At 41.0% G+C, this 16673-nt stretch overlaps 1 protein-coding gene across 1 annotated transcript in view; it reads left to right on the plus strand.

Annotated features, from left to right (window-relative positions):
* The window catches only part of LOC111142520 (piezo type mechanosensitive ion channel component 2), a 462751-nt gene that overhangs the window by 275783 nt on the left and 170295 nt on the right, over positions 1-16673 (plus strand). Inside the window, exons 6-7 of the mRNA XM_022495760.1 lie at positions 5494-5704; positions 7036-7249. Of these exons, the coding sequence (XP_022351468.1) occupies positions 5494-5704; positions 7036-7249 (425 nt within the window). The remainder of the gene's footprint in view (positions 1-5493; positions 5705-7035; positions 7250-16673) is intronic.

Raw genomic sequence — 16673 nt, forward strand, 5'->3', positions numbered from 1 at the left:
TTGGCTGCTCTCCATTATTGTTCATTTCCCTTTCGAATGATGTTCAGGTGATTCTCAAAGATTGGTGCAATTTCTAAGTTGGCCATTTGACCTGGGATGTTTTAGAACGTTCTGATGTAGGGCCCGTCCCAGAGCTCTGGAATCAGAGTGTCCCGGAAGCAAGGGGATGTGGATGGTGGCACAAGGCTCCACTGCTCTTGCAAGTTTGGAAAGATAATCTTCCTACAACAAGTGTGGCCATAGAATGAAATATTTGTTTATCTGTACAATGCTGTCCCATTAGGCTTACATAACATACGGTGACATCACATAGACGAGATGCTCTCTCTACTCCCTTCCACAGGCGACATGGTGCCTATAGTGTTTGCCTTGAGCCATGAGGCGCCACGCTTGCCTTTTCCTCCCTTGGGCTCTTCTGTGGAGATGAACCCATTCTGCAAGTATACATTGTTAACTTTTCATAATAAACAATGAAGAAACAACTCATTACACTTTAGAAAAACGTTCCCTTTGCCTCCAGATCCTTTGTTTGTGACTTTGATACACTCCTTCCAAATGTTTTGAATAGCATGGTTTTAGCCACAAAGAAGAAAGTTGATTCATCTGAAGAGGAGTTCTGGGCTAACACGTAAAGTTTGACTGAAACTGGAAGGAGGTTCCACAGATAAATCACTTCAGTGCATTTTCCAGGGAAGGGAGTCTGCCTAGCATACGATTCCAATAAAACGTCTCCAATTTTGCCTCGTCTGTCAAGCGTGCCATCAGTTATCAGGCATTACAGATGGCGGCCTGTGTTGTGGATTCTAGATTGGCTGCTTCAGAATCATGTAGGGCAACTGTTTGGTCATATGGATGCCTGAGATTCGCTCCAAGAATTTCTCATTTAGTAAGTTTGAGGTGAAGCTAGGTTCCTGCCCTCTTCAAGATTCCCGGGTGATCATCAGGACATACCCCAACCCATTCAAAGATTGTTCAGAGTTCAAGAAAAATGGATATTTGCCTTTCACCAAAACTAACTGCTGTGTCTTCCCTGTCTGAATTGTGTGGGAATGACTGCTGTGTGCCGAGTGTGGGGAGGCAGCTGTGGGAGGAGATGCGGTGGCTCCTTGGAGCTCAGACCCTGACCCAAGTTCAGAGACAAGCTAGGCCTCGCGTGCAGTTGATCTCAGAGGTGTTATGGGAATACATGTTGGCACATTTAAAGTGGGGAACGTTTAGCAAAGGCAAGTTGGAGGATTTACACGTCCTCAAATAAGTTTTAGATGTTGACATGGGCAATAATAATATGAAATTTATTATTATTATTTTATTTATTTATTTATTTATTTTTGCCTTTCTAAACTGTGGAGTGTTCTCTTTTTAATTTCTAAGCTTGATCTGGAACCAGGGGGAATTAAATCTTCATTTATAGCTGCTCCTTCTTCGCTTCAGGGCCAGAGTCTGGTTGCGTTCCAAAGCCGGGAGAGATTATGGCTCCCACAAGCCAGGCTGCTTGTTAGTAAATACATTTGAGCGAGTGGACGCTGTTCCAGAGGATCAGTGTTTATATTTCACCAGACGAATCATTTAGGGGGAGAAAGCCTGCCTGTTAAAAAGCAGGCCTGATGTGACTAATGGCAGTTCTGGCCCCAGCCTGGACAGTGGGAGCTCACAGAGGCCAACCTGGCTCACTTCCGGCTCCCTCCCAGCTTGGCAGGTTTCTTAAGCGTTTCCAACTGAGGATTCTGGTACAAAAATGCTGAAAACCCTCAAGTCCAGCGGTATGTTTATAAAAGTCACGGGGGCCCCGGTCCTGCCCAAGAGAGGTCAAGGAAATGCATTTGTCTAACCTCGACCAGAGATCTCTATTTGATTTAATCTACATCCGTAGCAATTCTACAGCTAAATAAGAAGCCATTTGTTATGAAAGTGAGGAGTGCATTTCTGACTGGGACCCAGGCAGCTCTAGCTTTGTTGTCTCTCCATGTCTCCCTTTTCAAGGATGGTGACTGAAGGTTTTGGCCTAACTTTCTTCCCCAGGGAGGATTTATATGTGTCACTGCATCATGAGGGGGAAATTAAGCAAGACATGACCCATGAGTGGATGGTTTGTATGTGGATGGCAGTGTGGACACCATAGCCATAGCTTCACTGGATGGATCCCCACAGAAACTCCTGGGGGATCAGGAGCAAGTGGAAAGGAAGAGCTGGTATGGGACCTAGAGTCTTTAAGAGCTTGGGAGGGGATCCCATGGCCAAGGACACGTTTAAAGCATGTTCCAAGGCCAAGAGAGCCTGTGGACTCTGGGTTCCCCATGTGGTTGCCTGCAGGGAGTGCTTCTAGGCAAAGAAGAAGATAGGGCTAGAGAGACTGACCGGTTCCAGGTGTGGCTGCACCTGAGAGGTGGGCGAGCTCTGTGTTCTCTCCAGATAACCTCATCAGACCATTGACTTTAGAAACCTTATCTTTACCACTGAACTTTATTTTTTTTTAAGATTTTTTTATTTATTTATTTGACAGACAGAGATCACAAGTAGGCAGAGAGGCAGGCAGAGAGAGAGGAGGAAGCAGGCTTCCTGCTGAGCAGAGAGCCAGATGTGGGGATCTATCCCAAGACCCTGAGATCATGACCTGAGCCGAAGGCAGAGGCTTAACCCTCTGAGCCACCCAGGTGCTCCCACCACTGAACTTTAGATAGACCTCCCCAGTCTCCACCTCCCTCCGGCCCTCCAGATTCCTGTGCTGGTTGCCCTTTTAACATCTCTAACAAGAAAGCCCGAAGGGCATCTCAGAACTGAATTCCCCAACCCTCTTCACCCTTGCTTATCCCCATCTCCTCAATAACGACAAAAATACAGGAACTGTCTTTGATTCTCCTCTGTCCCTCCACCCTCCACATCAAATTTATTAATGAGTTCTGCTGAATTTAAGACAAAAGGCAAAGACGCGATCCTCTTCTCAGCTCCTTGAGCTCCTGTCTCCCCCTCGACCACAGCAATAGCCTCCTAGCTGTGGTCTTCGTTGGCATCACCATGTGAAATAGGCCACGTCATAGCCCTTACTATGTGGAGTGATTGGTGATGAAACTCCTGTTAGAGTGAGTTCAACAGAAATGAGGCCTAGGGGAAGTGATGCCATGTTTTTAGGCAACTCTTGGAGAGTCACTTTGAGAGGCAAATGTGGATTGGAAGAGGTGTGGGTTGGAGATGGTGAGGCATGTTTTGTTTGTTGATGGGGAGATATGGGAGAAAGGGAGCATGAGGTAATGCAGGGGTGAGGGGAGGATGGCTGGGAGCATCCTTTTCTCTGGTGTCTCAGGGGGTGCAGCTTCTCCATAGTCACAGGACAGGGGTAGGGAGCCAAGTACCTGCTGTGCAGGTGAGTTTTAGGTTGACAGGCTGATGTGCCAGCTGATTTCCCCCGCACAACAGGATGACACATAAACCCAGAGAAGGGTTAGCCCCCCTTCTCTCAGTGAAGTAGGAAGTGGGCTCATCAGCTGACAATGGGGAGAGTGAATTGGTGGAAGAGGAAGTATGTCCGGGAACATGTGCCTTCTTTCTGAACATAGGGAGCCTTTCTTTGACCATTTCTCTTTGACCTTTCTCTTCCCTCCATCTGGAATGTTCTTAATGAAGATTTTCACGTGGCTGGTTACTTTGTGACATTCAGATCTTGGCTTAAATGTCACCTCCTCAGAGAGGCTCTCCCTGACCTCGGAATCTATAATAGCCCCCCCTGCCACTCACAGTCACCTCACCCTATTTTAATTCTCTGATTAGCATTTGTTACTGTGAGATAGCTTGTTAGTTTTCTACTTGCCTACATGTTTATCACTGCATCTCTTACGAGATATTAGCATATGCTAGGCCCTGACCATATAGAGAAATCTTCATGAATATGCTTGAGACATTCCTTTTTCTTCAGGAAAAAAATGTGTCATGATGTAATACAGTAGAACCTGTTTTGGGTATATAGACTGGAATGGGCCCGAGATTAAATCTGTGTATTTGGTGTCCAGGGTAAATGTGCTTTCTGTACCCTTCGCTTCAGCAACAGACAGCTTATGTTATGAGTGGCCTGTACCCTTCTAGGCAAAGAGAAGAGCTCTGAGTTCTCAAGGCCGCTCAGGACTACCTTGAACTTCATACCACCCTCCGAATGCTGGCTTCCTTTAGTGTGCATGGGCATAGTAAGAGGTTCAGTTGCCACTGGTGAATATTCTTTAAATACCTGAACTAGGGGCTCTTGGGTAGCTCAGTCAATTAAGCATCTGCCTTTGGCTCAGGCTATGATCCCAGGGTCCTGGGATCGAGCCCCGCATCGGGCTCCCTGCTCAGCTGGAAGCCCGCTTCCCCCTCTCCCACTCCCCCTGCTTGTGTTCCCTCTCTTGCTGCGTCTCTTTCTCAGTCAAATAAATAAATAAAAAATCTTTAAATATCTGAACTAAATGTATCAAGAAAAAAAACCTTTAAAATAGGAAAATGGAGAGGCTGGGCTGGGAAAAAAAAAAAAAAAAGAACCTTTAAAATGGGAAAAACGGAGAGGATGGGCTGTACTCTTTAAGCCTTAAAGAGATGTCTGAACTGGACGTAAAAAACCTTTTGTTTCTGCAGCCAGTACAGTCTTTTCAACTGGGATTAAGAGAAGACTGCCAGCCTATGGCAAATGCAAACAAAACCTCATACATCTGAAACAACCTTTTGTCTTAAAATGATGGCTTATATTTCTAACAATTAAAAAATTCAAGCCTTCTAGGGAAAGACTGTTCTTAGCCAAAAAAAAATTCTATGTATTCTCTAAAAACAAAACAGTCAAAAACACCTTGTATACCCAGTTTAAAATAATGCATAGAAATATGTGTATATTCTGCCCATGAGTTCTTCCCTAAATCTCTGATGATCGTACTGAGGGGCTGAATCATTTAGGATCGAACGAGTATATCATTCTCTGAAAGGATAAAATAAGAAGTGACTGTATCTAGTCAAGTAAACCCAGGACCAAACCCAGGACCACTCACGCTCCCGTTGTCAGGAAACACTAGGATAGTGGACAGAATTGACTTCAGAAAGAAAAAGGGTTTCATAAGCAAGAGTTGGACTCACCATTTTGGTTAAAGCCATGGATATTCTCCTCACACTACCTATCAGCTTAGTGGCAAACTGTAAATGTGAGGAACCAAACTCAGACTGATGAAAGTTAAGATCTTGAGAGATGTGTCTGTTTCTTCTGCCTGTAAAAAAAACGAGTTCCTGTGGCTCAGACAACACACTGTTCAGGGTTCTATGATGGGTGATGTTTCTTGTTTACTTCTTCGGGAAAGATCCAAGGGACTTGGGCTTCCACAAGGAACTGTCAGAGACCTGGAGGGGGACGTAAGTGGTTGTCTGCATTTTTCTGCTGGTTTGTGAAGTTCACCTCACTGACTGACCCACAAATTACAAACCATGTAATCTGCTGGGCGGGGAGGCAGAGGTCTGGACTGCAATATTTTCTGTTTCTCCTTTATTTAGGCTGGAGGGGAAAAATTAGATGCGGAAGAGGCGCTGATCTACGAAGAGGATTTGGATGAAGGGGACGGTGTCGAAGGTGACGTGGAAGAGAGCACAAAGTTAAAAATGTTCCGCAGACTCGCCTCAGTGGCCTCCAAGCTTAAAGAGTTTATTGGCAACATGATCACCACCGCGGGAAAGGTCGTGGTGACGATTTTACTCGGTTCGTCAGGTGAGCGTTTCTGGCACTGGATGAAGCCCAGGTCGTGCTTTGGTGAATAATGAAGGACATGGCTGAGGAGAAAATGCAGAAAGAAGCAATTCTGGTTTGTGATACCAAACTCATAACCGTACCTGCTGGAAAACTGGCCACATGTACACACACACACACACACACACACACACACAGAGAAGTCATTTATCTGGTTCATTTCTAGCATTTGTGTTTTCAGTTGGTTTCTGTCAACCTCCGTAAAGCCATCTTTTCCTATATCTTAAGTGATTTATGTTTTAGGTGTAGATCCAAAAAACCACTACTCTTCCTCTCCCCACAGCCCATGAAGGGCAATGGGCTCTGATGAACCATGTTGGTGTGTCGTCGCCCGCCCCCTCCCCCGCCATCCAGAGCCACATGTGTGCCTTCTGAAAGCATGTCTGTTTACACTGGGCCATTAGCAATCATAATTTAACTCTCCAGGATATACTATTTTTCTTCCTCAGATTGTAATCTTGCAGCACGGACACTCACTTCCTTGAAATCTTGGCTGCCGACCGCTTGTTCCATAATAATGTTATCTCCATCTTCTCCCTCCTTCCATCGCGCTGTTGGCAGCTGCTCTAGAGCCGCTGTGAAGTTCAGTCCATACCTCTTCGTGGAAGTTTCATAAGATGAAATAACGTGAGGAAAATTAAAAAGTGGGAAAGAGAATAGAATTCCTCAAGAAGTATATCGCAATATTTTAACAAAGAGTCATTTCAAGATGCCCCATCCCCCGCCCAGCAAAAGTTTTTAAACGCCTGCCAAAGAATTACCTCACTTTACGTGTCCCCTTTTGCTAATAGTGCAATCCCAATATGGTTGGGTAGGGCAAAGTTTTAGTGAGACTTTGCCATAGATGTAATATTGTTATGAATCCTACTTAACCAAAAAAAAAGTGAGTTATTATAAAAAATGATATCAGGGAAAGTTGGAATAGACACACAAGTATTCCTGAAAAATTAGAGGGAAAAGTAGAAAGATGGAAGCAAGCAAGCAAATATGCTAAATTCTATTTATATGAAAAATAGATATTTACTCTGCTCAAACATCATGGGAAGAACTTCATGATCTTATGTTTTTACTTATATTTACAAATATCATTTTATGTCTGAATTTGTTTCACAACAAAAATAGTATAAGTTCTGATTTTATAAATAAAATGTGGTTCATACTTCAATAACTTGATCCATCCCTGGAAACACACAAAGGAAATGTACAAAATCTCCCAAGAGTTACATTTCCTGAGTGGTAAATGCTTTTCCGGTTCTGTGCAATGAGTCTTAATGATATCTCTTCTTCCTCAGGTATGATGTTGCCATCTTTGACCTCATCTGTATACTTCTTTGTATTTTTGGGTCTGTGCACCTGGTGGTCCTGGTGCCGAACGTTCGATCCATTGCTGTTCAGCTGTCTCTGTGTTCTGCTGGCTATTTTCACTGCGGGACACTTGATTGGACTTTATTTATACCAGTTCCAGTTCTTTCAAGAAGCGGTTCCACCCAATGACTACTATGCAAGGTAAGAGAAATGGTGAAGACATTTCAAGAGGAGCTAGCCTTTCTTCATGATCTTGTTTGAATTTGCAGGGGTTCTCAGTGCCATTTGATGTGCTCAGCAAAGGTTTGGCTGGGGGTGGGAGGAAGCAATCCAGGGTTTTCAAGTTATTGAATGACAAAGTCTAGAAGGAAGTAGAAGATTTCTTCAGTGGAGGTGCTGCTAGGACATGGAGAGAGGAGAGGCTGCTGTTTGGTCTCAGCTGTGGAAAGAGATCCCAGAAGAACATTTTACATCAAAGAATAAAAAGACGTGCTAAAGAATCCAGCTGAAGGATGCTCTCACAGGCCAAACAGAGCATCAAATATCATATTGAGTTGATTGTAAAAATATGAAAATAAAAATGTATGAATTCATGCATTTTTCTCTCATGCATTTCTCTCTCTCGAGAGAGAGCTAATTTGCTTCAGTTGAAGATGACTGTTACTTACTTTGGAAAATGGGAATTAAATCCTTACTTTGGAAGATGGGAATTAAAGGTAAAGGATCCAGCATTGACTTTGACTTTTTAGAAGGAACCCTAGGCAATTCTCAGTTGGTGAGACAAAACCCACCTTTATAGGATAATGCCAGCTAATGAAAAGGGAAGGAATAATAAATTAGAAAATTACTATTTCTCAGTTCTTAATGAAATATTGATTCTCATAGCAAACTGACACCATTACTTGAAAAGGTTGTTGGGCTAAAAGATGTTTGCAGAACGACAAGATACAACCTCACTGATTATTTGCCAGTGGCAAAGGGAAAAATCAAACCTTTGTAATGGTGATCAATACCACAACAAGCTGATCAGACTCTTACTACCCAAAGTGGGATAGCTCAATATGAAGTATACAGCATCATAGTGTTAAACTTTTAGACCTAAGCCCCAATTTACGGTAACATATAAAGGATAGAAAAATAATGACAATCAGAGAAATCCAGAATGTGAATTCTGCAAGGCAAATGACCCAATCTCCTAAAAACTCAACATCATGAAAAGAAGTGTTTGTAGTGGCAGAGAGGGGAGAGACTGTCCTAGATCAAAGGAGAACTGGGGAAACCCAGCAAACTGATGAGAAGCCTGACTTTAGATTACATTCCTGTTCAACCACAGGTCTCTGAAAGATATTCTGAGGTTAAATGGGGGAAATTTCAATGTTCATTGGTTATTAGCTGGTTGTATAGACTCATTAATTCTCAGGTGCATGATTGTTGTATAGGAAAATGTATGATTGGCATCGGGTTATCCATTGTCCTGTTTTAACTTTCTTTTTCCGTGGAAAAGTTTATAACCGGAAGTTACAGAAAAAATGAAGGGGGACAGAAATGATGGGAGAGAATGTGAGGGGGATGAAAGGAGTGCCAGCAGCCTTGTCTTTGATGTGTCTGGGAAGTGGTGTAGGAGCTTTTTGTCCTCTTGTTGAGAAATGAGAAACCTGCAGTTTAAATAACATGAGTGAATATCATCCTGATGATACAGATTTGGTTTTCATGGAATAGTAAATATGAACCAGCAATGTGTGTGGGGACCCCCTCACCTTGCTTTTCTTGATTCATGCATAAAATCTGTCTGGTCTGTAGCTGTGACTACACAATGCTAGGGGGAAAAAAAATCAAGTTCTAAAAACAAACAAGTTAGTTCTCTACACACTTACAAGCCAACTAATTCTAAACCCAGTTGGCATAACCTACAGGCTTAGCAAGTATAATTCAGTCTATAAAGAGAAGAATCTTATAGGCAAGTTACAACTGAAGAAGCACAGCATGGAAACAAGCTAAGTGCCCACTGACAGACGAATGATAAAAAAGCTGTAGTATATATGTACATACATACATATATTTGTATATAAACATAATGAAATATTATTCAGCCTTAAAAAGGAAGGAAATCTTGCCTTTTCATCATGGCAACATGATGAAACTTGGGGGCATTATGTTAATGAAACAAGTCAGACAGACTTGTCCGCTTATATATGGAATCTAAACTAAAGAGTCAACTCATAGAGACAGAGTAGGAGAGTGGTTGGGGGTGTGTGTGTGTGTGACATGTTGGGAAGAAGGAAGACAGGCTGATAAAAGGATATAAACTCACTTATGAGGTGAATAGATTATGAAGGTCTAATGTGTAGCAGGCTCACTATAGCTAATAGTATTGTATTGTATATTGCATCCTTGAAATTTGCTAAGAGAATAGATCCTAAGCATTTTCATCAAAAAAAAAAAAGTAATTATGTGAGGTCATTGATGTATTAATTAACTTGGTTGAAGTAATCATTTCACAATGTACACTTATACCAAATCATCACATTGTACACTTTAAATTTATTACAGTTTAATGTGTTGGTGATACCTGAGAAGCCTCTTTAATGGTGTAGATTTATATAATATTTATATATTTAAGACAGGAGCGAATAAATGCTAAATTTCAGTACAGACAATAGTTCTAGACTAAATGAATCCTTTGTTTCTTTTAGATGTTTAATTTTTGGTTTATAGAACATGCATAGAAAAAATATCTTGTGCTGTTGGAAGGGCTGACTTTTAGGGGGTGATTTAATTGGGAATGTAAATATCTTCTATAACCTGATTACCACCCCCCCGCCCCGTTTAAGGATCTTTTCTGCCATCTAGAGACTGATGATGGGAAATACAGACAATATTCAGAACCACCTTGGAAACACTTTTTGTATCAAAGATCAACTAATAGGGGTGCCTGGGTGGCTCAGTGGGTTAAAGCCTCTGCCTTCGGCTCGGGTCATGATCCCAGGGTTCTGGGATCGAGCCCCGCATCGGGTTCTCTGCTCAGCAGGAAGCCTGCTTTCCCATCTCTCTCTGCCTGCCTCTCTGCCTACTTGTGATCTCTCTCTTTCTCTGTCAAATAAATAAATAAATAATCTTAAAAAAAAAAAGATCAACTAATAAGTATTTTAGACTTTGTCACAGTTCTTTTCAGAAGCATTTGTAATGCAAAAAGCCACCACAGGCAGACTTAAAAGAATAGCACAGTTCTCTTCTAGTAAAACTTTGTGCACACTGAAATTTGAATTTCATATTATTTTCACATTTCGCAAATAATATTTTTGTTTTGATTTTTTCCAGTCACTCAAAAATATAAAAGCAAACAAAACAAAAAATGTGAAAACCATGGTTAGCTCATAAGCTGTACCCAAGCAAGTGATAAACAAATCTTGCCTACCTATGGTGTAGGTAATAATAGTCCTAATGGGGTAATAAATAGCATATTTACTGTTCACTTGATCATCACAAAAAATTATAATTATAATTTATTGCATGTAATAATAATCACATTACATGTAATTATAATTACATTTTGTAGATCATCCATTTAAATAGTTTAAAAGGTCCATTACTATCATCTCAAGAGATAAGTCATTAAAGGTTAATTTGCTTATTAGGGTATAACAGTTTGAGCTAAACAATGAAATATGAATGTAAATATAAATACATGGTCTTATTGTAGATTCCCATCCTCCCCCCACTCACTTGATTATAATAAGACATTGCATCTTAGTCCTAGAAAGCTTGGAAATCAACATATCTAAAGTAATAGTTTTTCAAAAGGCATAATTTCAATGCATGTTATTAACCCCAGATTCTGAGTCAGAAGAAAGCAAACTGGAAAGTGATTTAAAAAAAAAAAAAACTCATCTTCCGTGGCGTTTGTCAAAAATTTCATAACCACAGAGACTCTAGCACGTATATCCAGCTTCGGATGTGGCTGTTCTTAAAACAATCCAAGCCATATTTGTCTTCTCAAAAGCTTTCAAACATGCTCTCCGGTCAGAATTATCTTTATTTTTAGAAAAACTGAATTGATTTTTTTATCATTAGTCTAATACATATTTGTTGATGATTATTTGGAAAAGTATAATAGAAGGTGAGGAGAATCACCTTTTAAAAATGTAATCCTAACCTCCAGAAATAAATACTATTTATTTCTGAGTCTGTATTCTTCCAGAATTTTTCCTAAGCATATATGTGCCTTTTGAAAACAAATTTTGAATCATAAGGCACATACTGTTTTCTAAGGGTTGATCAATCCAAATAGAAGTTCAGAGCAAATCCACATAGTTGTATGTAAGATCGCAAAGGTACCAGCCAACGTAGTCTGTTTAATAGGATAGAGCCCTATGACAACTGCTATTCTAAAATGTCCCTAACAAAAATGGTGAACTAAACAAAATATGGCTTTGCTAATGCAGTGTGGAATCTCTTCCAAAGGTTTTGTGTTTTCAAGGGGATTTCCATAGACAGCAAACACCTCATATTTTAAAAGCCATGAAGCAAGATTCAAAGTGATTTTCTGCATTAAAATTGCAGGTGTGCAGGGAAGGGAGGGGGTGAGGGCAGGTGGACCTGATTTGTTCTGCGTTTTCATGGACGACAGCCATCTTGAAAGGCTTTAACATGAGTTCGAATGCTATCAACTTCTACTTATTGGTGGCGTGAATTAAAAGCCCATTGTAATAGTTTGGCAGCATACCACTGACTAGGTTTCCTTGTGAAGGTGATACCGAAAGTAATTTTGAGTTGAACCCCTCGAAAAACAATCCCGACAAGAAGTGAGTTCTTAGCCTATTAATCTTGAGTTATCTTGACAAAACAGGTAAAAGTTCCAATGTAGGCCAGGGGGGAAGATGTGACAGGAGACTACAATGCCAATTGTTTTCTTAATTATGATGGAGACACTTGGAGCACTGTTAATGGGCATTTTGTGTATGTTGCACAGTGGGATGAGTAAGGTCATTCTTTAAATTGTCTCTTCTGATCTTCAGCTGACTTTCGCTCCAACTCCTGAATGTTCTCAAGAACATTTGCAGGAGTTACTGCGGACATTGAACTTGTTCCTCCAAATTCAATTTCCTCATTTGCTGCCTTCTTCACTTTAAGATGTGGAGCCTGAACATGAAAGGGCAGGAAAGAATGAGAGATTTTTGGACCATTCTCTGTGAAAGGAGGATTCTCTGTAAAATAAATAGACAACGGTTTGCCCTATGTTACCTTTTCTGGTGCTATTTCAGTAAATCATGATGATAAGAAAACACATTACGTTTAGTGAAGGAAATGCTTATGTTTCTTTCAGTGTTAAAACAACATAAAAGAAAAAGCAAAGCCTAGAACCCCAGCATCATGAGTTAACTCTTCTATGAAAAATGTTAAAAAAAAGAAACAAACATTAAGAATAAAATCTCATTTATTATTTTTTTTAAAGATTTTTTTATTATTTATTTATTTGACAGAGAGAGAGAGAGAGTGAGCACAAGCAGGGGGAAGGGCAGAGGGAGAAGGAGAAGCAAACTCCCCGCTGAGCAGAGAGCCCGATGTGGGACTCGATCCCAGGACCCTGGGATCATGACCTGAGCCAAAGACAAAGGCTTTAACCCACTGAGCCACCCAGGCGCCCCTAATCTCATTTATTATATTTACACTATCTTAATGCGAATCATAAAAATGTCAATAATATATATGAATAATAAAGGCCTCAATGCTGTATGTCTTTCTTCTGATTTGGGGAAGCCAGTGGGTCCTTTAGAAAAATGGGACAGTGCGATCAGTCTTTCTGTTAAGTCTGCTGCGGTTTGCTTTGTAAGCTGTACTATCATTCAGGTTCTTGAAAAGAATGTGCTTCGGCACCCCAGCCCCAGACTGCTATGTTATGCCTTTCCTGAGTTGGAATAATCTAAGGTTTAGTTACAAAGACAGCCCAGAAAGACTAAATTGTTTTTAATGGAGACCAGTTGGCAAGAATGTCATCTGAAAGCAGTCCATTTAGAGGAGGGGGTTGGGGAGGAAATGTGGGAAATAAATGTAAAGCAGACCATTTTCATGGTAAGGAATGTAAATTCACCCAAAGAAGTTAACACTTTTCCCTTACCTCTTTGTTAAAAGATGGCACTGGCAGATAACTATAGAATTACAGAGTTGGTAGGTGATACAATGGTAACCAAACTATGGGTTTCATTTTGAAAAGACTCTTAGTGATGAAGTGCCTTGTTTTAATATCTCAAATTGAGTTCTCCTACGCTTATCTATAAGGTGAAAAATAGGCCCCTGGGTGGCTCAGTGGGTTAAAGCCTCTGCCTTCAGCTCAGGTCATGATCCCAAGGTCCTGGGATCGAGCCCCACATGGGGCTCTCTGCTCAGCAGGGAGCCTACTCCCTCCTCTCTCTGTGTCTGCCTTTCTGCCTACTTGAGATCTCTCTCTCTCTGTCAAATAAATAAATAACATCTTAAAAAATTTTAAAAAATAGGTGAAAAATAGAAGCCAAAAGAGAACTTGACTTTCCACGAATAGGTGCAAAATCAAAAGAATGTAAATCCTTGAGCCCCTGAGTCCAGTTGGGTAATTTGCCATAACCTTGGGGTCACTTAGGACCATAAGTGGGTGCATTGGAGACCCAGGATCCTGGGAAACAGCGTGCCCTGCCCAGCCATGACACCTGGCCTTGTGTACAAAGCAGCGCCTGCTTCTGACCAGGGGGACAAGCCTTGGCACAGAATGTCTATCTAACCTAGGGGCCTAAAACTTCCCAACCTCACTTTCCAGAATTTCAGCCTTGATTACATGTTGTGCACCAAATTTCTCACCTTTTGCTTATTGAGAGCGCCTCCCAGGAAGGGTTTCCTTTCCGTTTTCATGGAAAATCTGCTCTCTTCTCTGTGGGAACTAGACAGTGGCTGACGCGACAGTGCAGTCTCATTCTTTCAGGGTCATATATACCAGAGCAGTTCCCCTGCCTACAGACTGCAAGAGGGAAGGACCTTTCTGCCCCAGTGCTGTCCCTGTTATCAAGGAGAAAATGGGGCTCCACTCTCTTATAGCATGATAGATACTGAGAAGATTGTGGTAATGCTTGCAAACTCATTCTCTGGAGTCTGACACCTTGGGACTGACATCCTGGCCCTGCTACTTTCTAGACAGAGCACCTGGGCACCACATTACCTCATGCTCTGGGCTTGGGTTTCCCTATCTACAAAATAGGGATGAGAATAGTGCTTGTCTCCAAGAAGAGTGATGTATTAAATGGGAGAATACTCAACAAATGCTGGGCCATGTGGGGAGTACATTTAAAAGGACCTGATTTTAGTGTTGTAGACATCATAGTAACGCACATAAAATAGTTTTCTTATTGAAACGAAATTCCCCATATCTGACGCCGTAGCCATCTAGCACCTTAAATGCAGTTCCCTGAGAATATTAAGTTACTCTGGCCTTTGTGCCATTTCCTTCACTGGAAATGTCCTGTCCTCATGCCACTCATTCCTACTCTTTCCTCAAAACCTAGCACATGCACCTTCTGGAAACTGCTAGAACCTTCCATGTTTCCTTCTGTGAGGCACAAGAATGATCTGGGCAATTACTCTACACACACTTGCTTCCATGCACTTGCTGCCCTTGATCATAATGATCGTCTGTGAACGTGTCTCCCTGCTAAAGGTTTGGGTTTGGGTGGCCTGGGTACTCTCGGCCTCTAACACTGCTGATCACACTGCTTTCAAGAACTCTCCATTCAATCTGTTTTCTGCTCTGTCTCCCACAATGCTTGGATTTCATCTCCTTGTGCCCCCAAATCAAGTAAAACTTGTTTAGGCTTTTCCTGAACTCCAAGTCACAGTTAGGCCACTGGCTAGGACATGTATGGGAAAATTATTTCCCAGAGAGGTCACTGTAATTTCAATGCCCCCACAACAGTCCCACTGTGCTGCTCCGTGGTACCTGTCCCCAGGTAGGGAATGTCAAGTTCAGTGAGAAACTAAGGAGGCTACAGTACATGTGGGTCCTTACTTGTGGTGTTGGCAAATGTTTAGTTTTTGCTAGAGAAAAAAATGCTGGTTTTACATTTATTTATTTAAAAAATTCAAAAATAGCTTTATCCCAGATGGTTACAGTTAATGTGGTTCACGTAGACAGTAGCTTTCACTTTTGAAGAAACTGGAGATTTCTGTTCATACTCAGTGTTTCTCAGGGACCCGGTTTCTCTCTTATTTTTGAGAGACTTTGGTTTATGGTTTTTAATTTCTCTGGATTTTGTCTTCAAAATGGGGAAAGCCATGGTGAATATTGATGAGATGATATGTACCAGGGTCTGCCCAGGCCTGGCAATGAGAAGGCGATTAAGAAAGGTTAGTTCTACTTTTCCTTGTAGTTTTTTGTGTAGAGGGAGTACACAGTATGATTTTTTTTTCTGGGTTAATGAGAAATATTTAACATACATCACTGTATACGTTTAAGGCATACAGCATGGTATGATTTATACAGATTATAAGGTGGCTACAACAATAGGTTCAGCAAACATCCTTCTGCTCATGTAGATAAACAGAAAAGACAGAAGAAAAGAAAAAAAGTGAAAAAAAAAATGTTCTCTTTGTAAGGAGAACTCTTAGGATTTACTCTCTTAACAACTTCGCTATGTATCACATGGCACGGTTAGCTGTGGTCATCAGGCTTTGCATTATATCCCTAGTATTTATTTATCCTATAACTGGAAGTTTGTATCTTTTGATCACCTTCCTCCAGTTCCCCTCCCCCACCTCCCCACATCCAGTAACCACAAGTCTGATCTTTTTTTTTTTTTCTATATGAATTTGGGGTTTTGTTGGTTAGTTGGTTGGTTTTAGATCCCATAGGTAAGTGAGATCATACAGTACTTGTCTTTGTCTGACATATTTCACTTAGCATAATGCTCTCAAGGTCCATCTATGTTGTCGAAAATGATAGTATTAAAGAAGAAAATGATAGGATTTCCTTGTTTTTATGGCAGAATAATACTCCATTGTGTATATATCCCACAACTTTATCCATTCATTAATTGATGGACACTTAGGTGGTTTCCATGTCTTGGCTACTATAAATAATGTCGCTGTGAACATGGCGTACAGATATCTTTCCCAGTTAGTGTTTTCTGTACCTTTGGATATACATTCTCAGAAGTGGATTTGTTGGATTATATGGTAGTCCTTTTTTTAATTTTTTGAGGATCCTCCATACTGTTTTCCATAGTGGCTGCACCAATTCACAATTCAGCAACACAAGCTTACCTTTTCTCCACATTGATATCGGTATTTGTTATCTCTTGTCTTTTTTGTTGATGGTCATTCTCACAAGTGTTAGGTGATACCACATTGTGGTTTTAATTTGCATTTCCCCAATGACCAGTGATTTTGAGCATCTTTTTACGGGCCTGTTGACCTTTCATGTACCTTTTTTAGAGAAATGTCTACTCAGGTTCTTTGCCTATTTTTATTTATTTTTATTTTTTATTTTTTTTTATAATTTTATTTTTTTATGAACATATATTTTTATCCCCAGGGGTACAGGTCTGTGAATCGCCAGGTTTACACACTTCACAGCACTCACCATAGCACATACCCTCCCCAATGTCCA

The sequence above is a fragment of the Enhydra lutris genome, unplaced genomic scaffold, assembly GCF_002288905.1.
Source record: "Enhydra lutris kenyoni isolate GAN:26980312 unplaced genomic scaffold, ASM228890v2 scaffoldscaffold8, whole genome shotgun sequence".
NCBI classification, from domain to species: domain Eukaryota; kingdom Metazoa; phylum Chordata; class Mammalia; order Carnivora; family Mustelidae; genus Enhydra; species Enhydra lutris.